This window comes from Cygnus olor, chromosome 33 (genome assembly GCF_009769625.2).
Source record: "Cygnus olor isolate bCygOlo1 chromosome 33, bCygOlo1.pri.v2, whole genome shotgun sequence".
In the NCBI taxonomy this organism is placed as follows: domain Eukaryota; kingdom Metazoa; phylum Chordata; class Aves; order Anseriformes; family Anatidae; genus Cygnus; species Cygnus olor.
The window spans coordinates 151,226-157,433 of record NC_054090.1 but is presented as its reverse complement, the minus strand read 5'-3'; the positions used below and the strand labels follow the sequence as shown (position 1 = coordinate 157,433).

Sequence of the window (6,208 nt, the reverse complement as noted above, 5' to 3'; positions counted from 1 at the left end):
GTGGAGCCCACGGGCAACCAATGAGAGCCGCGAGACGCGCCTACGTCACCGGTTGCCGGAGCAGAACGGCTCGGAGCCGCCGTCGGGGGGGACATAGCGCGGTGGCCGCGCGGCCCCACGCCGCTGTCACCGTCCCGCGTGGGCGAGCCCCCGTGGGCTCACGGCTGCCTGCACCCCCGGGGGACGCCCCCCGACCTCTGCTTCGCCCCCTGCCGGGAACTCTGCGCGTCCAAACTGGGAGCACTGGGAGCTCCCCGCCGAGCGAGGGTCGCAAACGCCATCGGGGTCCCCACTTGGTTTATTTGGGGGGGGGGCGAGCCCCCGGCCCCTCACACCCCCAAAATTGGGTGTCCCCAGGCTTGGTCCGTGGGGGGGGGGGGCGATCCCACAAGACCCCAAATTGGAGAGGGAGGGAGGCAGCGCGGGGGGGGGCTCCAATTCAGAGCTTGGTCACAGCCTGGCCCCACTCGGCCAGGTGGGGACCCGGGTGGGGACCAGGACCAGGAGGACAGGGACCAGGATGAGGAGCAGGACCAGGATGAGGAGCAGGACCAGGATGAGGAGCAGGACCAGGACCAGGAGCAGCATCAGCACCGAGTGGACCTAAGAAGATGAATGAGGAAGGATGCCCCGAGCCAGCGTGTCCCCAACCCCGTGTCCCACCCCCTCTGCCCCATCCCTCACCCTGTGCCTGAGGCTGGTGGCAGTAGACAAAGATGCCGGCGGCCAGGACCACCAACCCCACAGTCATAATCGTGGCTGCCACCGCCACCATCACCGTCATCTTGCGGGACAAACCAGGACCTGCGACGGGGGACAAGAGTGGGTGCGCTGAGCCGCTGGGGACCCTGGCGCACTGCAGCCGCGTCCCCATCCCCGGGGCTCACTCCAGTTCTCCCGGAGGGGCTGCTCCAGGCTGGCGTGCTGCACCGAGCACGTGTAGGTGTCCCCAGTCGTGGTGGTGGCCGTCAGGGCCACCTGCGTCTGGTAGGTCCAGTCGCCGGCTGGCAGGAGCTTGGCGGTGTCCCCCGAGGCCACGACGTCGCCGTTGTGCAGCCACTGGATGGTCACCTCGGGCGGGTAGAAGCCCCACACGTGGCAGGTGAGGAGGACGGCATCAGGGACATTGGTGAGGGGCGTAGGGACAACGCGGACCTGGGGCGGCGCTGGAGCAGGGAGGGGACAGTCAGGGATGGGGACGGTCCCCTTCCCACCCCACGCGGTAGCTGGTGCAATGGCCCCGTGCAATGGCCCCCATGACACCCCCTATGCAATCCCCCAGTCAATTCCCTGTGCAATGTCCCCGTGCAATGTCCCCCGCGTGTCCCCATGCAACACGTATCTGTGCCTTACCCCACACAACGTCCCCTTGCAGTGTCCACTGCACGTCCCCATGCAATGTGCCTCTGGAATTTCCCTGTGCAATGCCTTGGGCACGTTCCCTACAATCCCCCGTGCAACTTCCCAGTGCAATATCCCATCCGATCCCCCATGTAATGTCCCTGTGCAATGTCCCGTACAACGCCCAGTGCAATGTCCCCGTGCAACATCCCCGTGTGTTTCCCGCTCAACTTCCCTGTGCGGCGTCCTGTACAACGCCCTGCGCAGCGTGCCCATGCAATCTGCTTGTGCAATCTCCCAGTCAATCCCATGTTCAATGTCCCTCGTGCAATGTCCTCTACAACGTCCCCTAAAACGTCCCCATACAACACCCCTGTGAAATCTCCCGATGTCCCCATGCAATGTCCCCGAGCAATTTCCCCAAGCAGTGTCGCTGTGCAATGTCCCCTACAATGCCCCGTGCAACATCCCTGTGCAATGTCCCCGTCCAACACTCCTGTGAAATCTCCCACTCAGTGTCCCCATGCAATGTCCCCGTGCAACTTCCCCACACGATGTCCCTGTGCAATGCCCCGTGCAACGTCCCCATGCATTCACTGTGCAATTTCCCCGTGCAACTTGCTTGTACAGTGCCCCACACAATGCCCCGTGCAGCGTCCCCGTGCAACCACCTCAATTCCCTCTACAACCCCGTGCTGCACCCCATACAACATCGCCCCGCATCGCCCCGCGCAACGCCACCGCGCGACACCCCGCCCCGCGCCACGCCGCCCCGCATCGCCCCGTGCAACATCCCCGTGCAACGTCCCCGTGCAACGCGCCCCGGGGCTCACTCCGCCGCAGCGCCGTCTGAGCCCAGTAGCGGGGGGCCAGGTCGTGGCAGGCCTGGCGCCGAGCCTCGACGCGCTGCACCAAGGTGCTGTTGTTGAAGAGGATGGCCAAGGCAGTGGCGACGCCGTGCAGCAGCCCCCAGTGGCACGGGTAGAAGAAGCGAGCGCTGGGCTCGTAGCACACCAGCTGGTTCTTGTTGAAGACCAGGGTGAAGTCGAAGCCCTGCTCGGAGCCGTTGGCCGCCAGCGCGCAGGTGCTGGCAACGTGCATCACGAAAGCACCTGCCCCGGGAACGGACACCGGGGTGGGCACGGCCCCAGGGGGGTCTGCAGCCTCCTCCCCACCCTTGCACCCCGCGTCCTACCTGCGCCCCGGCAGCTCAGCGCCAGCCCCAGCACCCCCAGCACCCACATCCCTGGCGGCGGCATCGGGGTTCTGAGCCTTCATCCCACCCCGCACCACCCGGTGCACACCCTTCTCCTCCTTCTCCTTCTCTTCCTCCTCCTCCTCCCTGTTTTCTTCTTTCCCAGGATCCAACGTCATCACCATGGGCGGTGCAAGGACAATGGACTGTGTCCAGGGTTGGGCCAGCACCCTTGGGTGCGGGGGGGGGGGGGAGGGGGGGGCCAACGACGACGACACAGGTGGCACCACCCTGAGGGCATGGAACCGCACGGCACAACCCCGCTACGAGCCAGCGGAGAAGCCACCCTCCAGTGCCGCCAGGACAGACGACACCGCGAGGCTGCAAACGAACGGGTTTAATTGCAACGTGTCGCCGGCTCCATCCCCACGCTGAGCTCTCAACCTGGAAGGGGGGGGGGGTGGCGGGATATAAATGAGTAGGGGGGGACGTGTCCCCTCGGTCACTGTCCCCCCCCCCCCCCCCGCCCCGTCTGTCCCCACGTACCGTGGCGGTGTCGGTGGGTGGCTGCCAGCAGCACCAGCCCCACCAGCGCCAGGAGGATGCCCAGCGCCATGGCGGCGCCGCACAGCGCCGTGGCCAGCACGTCGGAGGGCACGGGGTCCTGCGGCACTGCGGGGACACACCGGGAGCCGTCAGAGGTGGCCCTGCAGGTGGGACCCCCCCCCCCCGAAAAGGCGGCCCCCACTCACCCCAATAGGTGAGCACGGAGGTGTTGTCCCGCTCGCGGGTGACAATGCAGGAGTAGATGTCCCCGGCGCGGGGCGTCATCTCCAGGTAGGAGAACCGCACGAAGCCCAGGTCCTCGACGGGGGTGTAGGTGGTGTTGGTGACGCCTTCGGTGACGGGGACGCCGTCCCGCTGCCAGCCGATGGTGACGGCGGGCGGGAAGATGTTACCCACCATGCAGACCAGCGTGTTGGGCCGGCCGAGCTCCAGCGGCCGCTTCAGGAAGACGTTGGCCACCGGGATGCCTGCGGCAGGGGGGTGGCACCGGCAGGGATGGCACCAGCAGGGGTGGCACCGGCAGGGGTGGCACCAGGGGACAGGGGACACCTACCCTTGGCTTCAGGCATCGGCACATGCTGAGTAGCGTAGAGGGTGAGTAATTCGAGCAGGTCCTGGCACAGCATGGTGTCGCGGACGAGCTCCGACGGCGGCTCGGTGGCCTCGGGCCACGCAGGGAAGTCGGGCAGGCGCGGCTGCCAGCGCGACGAGGGGGCGTCGAACCAGAAGAGCTGCTCGTCGTCAAAGGTCAGCGCCAACCCCAGCAAGGGCACGTCCGGCTGGCAGAAGAGCACCTCGGCCAGGCTGTGCACCGGCGGCTCTGCGGTGCGGGTGCGGGGTCAGCGGCACGCGTGCGGCATGCACACGCGTCGTGTTGCATGCATGCATGCGCGTCGTGTTGCATGCACGCACTGCATGCACCCACGTATGCAGTACGCATGCATGGCGTGCTGTGCATTTGCACACACCGTGCATGCACGCACACCATGCACTGCGTGGACATCCACTTTGCACATGCACACGCTATGCAAAGGTTCTCGGTCCGCCTGCGTGCTCCTTGCAAGTGCACGCTGCGTCGGCACGCGCTCACACGTCGCGTGAGCACAAGACACCCTGCGCACATGCATCCGTCTGCTTGTCCACACGCGCTGCACGGTGACGCTGCATGCGCACGTGCCGTGCAGGGATACACACGCAGAGCGTGCATGCACACACACGCTCTGCTTGGATGCACCCATGCTGTGCGTGGGCACGCTGCATGCACGCGCTGCCCTTGCACACATGCTGTGTTCACACTCAATGTGCACACACACTCTGCATATGCCTACCATGCATGAAAACATGCTGTGCAGCGACACACACGCTGCTGCTACTTATGCAAGGGGCCACCCCATGGCCCTGTGCATAACCCCCCCTTGCACCCTACCCACAGCACTTTGCCGTGCTATGCGTACACTCCTGCTCACACTCGTGTGTGCACGAATGCACAGACAAACCCATGCATGGCTCTGTGCACTAGCACAGAGCCCCCTGCACTAGCATACAGCCTGTCCTGCTCACACCCCACGCATTAACGCACAAACAGCTCCGTGCAAAGTCCCTTGCACTAATGCACGGCCACCTCTTGCACACTGCGCACAGCCCCTTACAGTAGCGTGCAGTCACCCCTTGCACGCTGCACATAGCCCCTTGCACTAGTGCATGGCCACCCCTTGCACGCTGCATAGAACCCCTTGCACTACTGCATAGCCACCCTTTGCACACTGCACAGCCCCTTGCACTACTGCATACAGCCCCTTGCACACTGCACACAGCCCCTTGCACTACTGCACAGCCACCGCTTGCACGCTGCATAGAGCCCCTTGCACTACTGCACAGCCACCTCTCGCACTACTGCATGGCCACCCCTTGCACTACTTACTGCACAGCTACCCCTTGCACACTGCACAGCCCCTTACACTAGCACACAGTCCCCTGCACTATTTCACAGCCACCCCTTGCACACTGCACAGCCCCTTACACTAGCACACAGTCCCCTGCACTATTCACAGCCACCCTTGCACACTGTACAGCCCCTTGCACTAGCACACAGCCCCTTGCACACTGCATAGCCACCCCTTGCACTACTGCGCGGCCACCCCTTGCACACTGCACACAGCCCCTTGCACTACTGCATAGCCACCCCTTGCACCACTTACTGCACAGCTACCCCTTGCACTAGCACACAGCCCCTTGCACTACTGCACTTACACCCCTCCACGCCCCCCCAGCCCCTCGCACTCCCACTTGCACCCCCCCCCCTCCTCCTCCCACTCCCACCCGGGGCACGACCGCGCGACGCCCCCCTCCCCCCCAACCCCCCCCCCACGGCCACGCACACCCCTTGCACGCCCCCCCGGCCCCCGGCCCCAACACGACCCCGTCCTACCGGGGGTGGCGGCGGCGGCCAGGGCCACCCCGAGCAGGGCGCCCAGCAGCGCCCCGCACCCGCCCGCAGCCCCCATCCCGCCGCTCGCCGCCGCTGCCCCGCCGCTCCCCGCCGCCTCCGCCAATGGCCGCGCCCCGCGCCCCCCGCGTCACCGGTTGCTAGGGAGAAGACGCCGGCCGGGCGCCCGGCTGCCGTGACAGGCGCTGAGGATGGGGTGGGGGGGGTGGGGGGGGTGGGGGGGGTGGGGGGGGGTGGGGGGGGGTGGGGGGGTGGGGGGGGGGGACACCCCGCCGAGCTCCCACCCGCGACCGCACCCGCGGGCCCAGCGTGGGCAACGGGCTGGGCGGCTCGCCTTCGTTAACCTAATTAATTAACTGCCCTAATTAATCGAGCGGGGACCCCCACCCCGCTCCGCCAGCCCCGCCCGGCTGCTGCTGCTGCTGCAAGGGGTTATGGGGTAAAAACGCGGGGTTTTGGGGTCCGCCGCGGCCCTGGGGACGTGGTGGTGACGGTGCGGCGCGCCCCGCACGCCCCCCCCCCCCCGCCCCCCCCAGCCCCGCAACCACGCGTGCAGTGCACGCACCCCCCCTGCCTGCGCTCCGCGCACTGCACCGCTTTGCAGCCGCTGAGCTGCAGGCGCTGCAGCCGCCACGAGGCTCTGCACTGCCCCGAGGGCG

At 66.7% G+C, this 6,208-nt stretch overlaps 2 protein-coding genes across 3 annotated transcripts; both read right to left on the bottom strand.

Moving 5' to 3' along the window:
• Positions 1 to 280: 280 nt before the first annotated feature.
• Positions 281 to 2,814, bottom strand: LOC121062649 (class II histocompatibility antigen, M beta 1 chain-like). 2 transcript variants are annotated; one of them, XM_040542825.1, is made up of 6 exons: positions 2,537 to 2,814; positions 2,175 to 2,453; positions 888 to 1,166; positions 685 to 804; positions 594 to 603; positions 281 to 557 (listed from the first exon to the last, which is right to left on the bottom strand). In XM_040542825.1, the coding sequence occupies exons 1-6, from the start codon at positions 2,598 to 2,600 to the stop codon at positions 440 to 442; spliced, it is 870 nt and encodes a 289-aa protein (XP_040398759.1). In that variant the 5' UTR covers positions 2,601 to 2,814; the 3' UTR covers positions 281 to 439. The 2 variants fall into 2 exon arrangements, with proteins under 2 accessions (XP_040398759.1, XP_040398758.1); XM_040542824.1 differs by having other exon boundaries at positions 281 to 603.
• A 104-nt stretch (positions 2,815 to 2,918) lies between these two features.
• LOC121062658 (class II histocompatibility antigen, M alpha chain) lies at positions 2,919 to 5,610 on the bottom strand. The gene is made up of 5 exons (XM_040542840.1): positions 5,532 to 5,610; positions 3,657 to 3,923; positions 3,289 to 3,570; positions 3,083 to 3,208; positions 2,919 to 2,980 (listed from the first exon to the last, which is right to left on the bottom strand). The coding sequence occupies exons 1-5, from the start codon at positions 5,605 to 5,607 to the stop codon at positions 2,976 to 2,978; spliced, it is 756 nt and encodes a 251-aa protein (XP_040398774.1). The 5' UTR covers positions 5,608 to 5,610; the 3' UTR covers positions 2,919 to 2,975.
• Positions 5,611 to 6,208: the final 598 nt, after the last annotated feature.

Excerpts from the sequence above, each read along its gene's own strand:
- LOC121062658 (XM_040542840.1), bottom strand. The coding sequence starts at position 5,607 with ATGGGGGCTGCGGGCGGGTGCGGGGCGCTGCTGGGCGCCCTGCTCGGG. Across the intron at positions 3,571-3,656 it reads GCCGATGCCTGAAGCCAAGG|GCATCCCGGTGGCCAACGTC; the intron begins GTAGGTGTCCCC and ends CCCCTGCCGCAG. Across the intron at positions 3,209-3,288 it reads CTCCGTGCTCACCTATTGGG|TGCCGCAGGACCCCGTGCCC; the intron begins GTGAGTGGGGGC and ends GTGTCCCCGCAG.
- LOC121062649 (XM_040542824.1), bottom strand. The coding sequence starts at position 2,600 with ATGCCGCCGCCAGGGATGTGGGTGCTGGGGGTGCTGGGGCTGGCGCTG. Across the intron at positions 2,454-2,536 it reads GCTGAGCTGCCGGGGCGCAG|GTGCTTTCGTGATGCACGTT; the intron begins GTAGGACGCGGG and ends TTCCCGGGGCAG. Across the intron at positions 805-887 it reads GCCCCTCCGGGAGAACTGGA|GTCCTGGTTTGTCCCGCAAG; the intron begins GTGAGCCCCGGG and ends CCCCCGTCGCAG.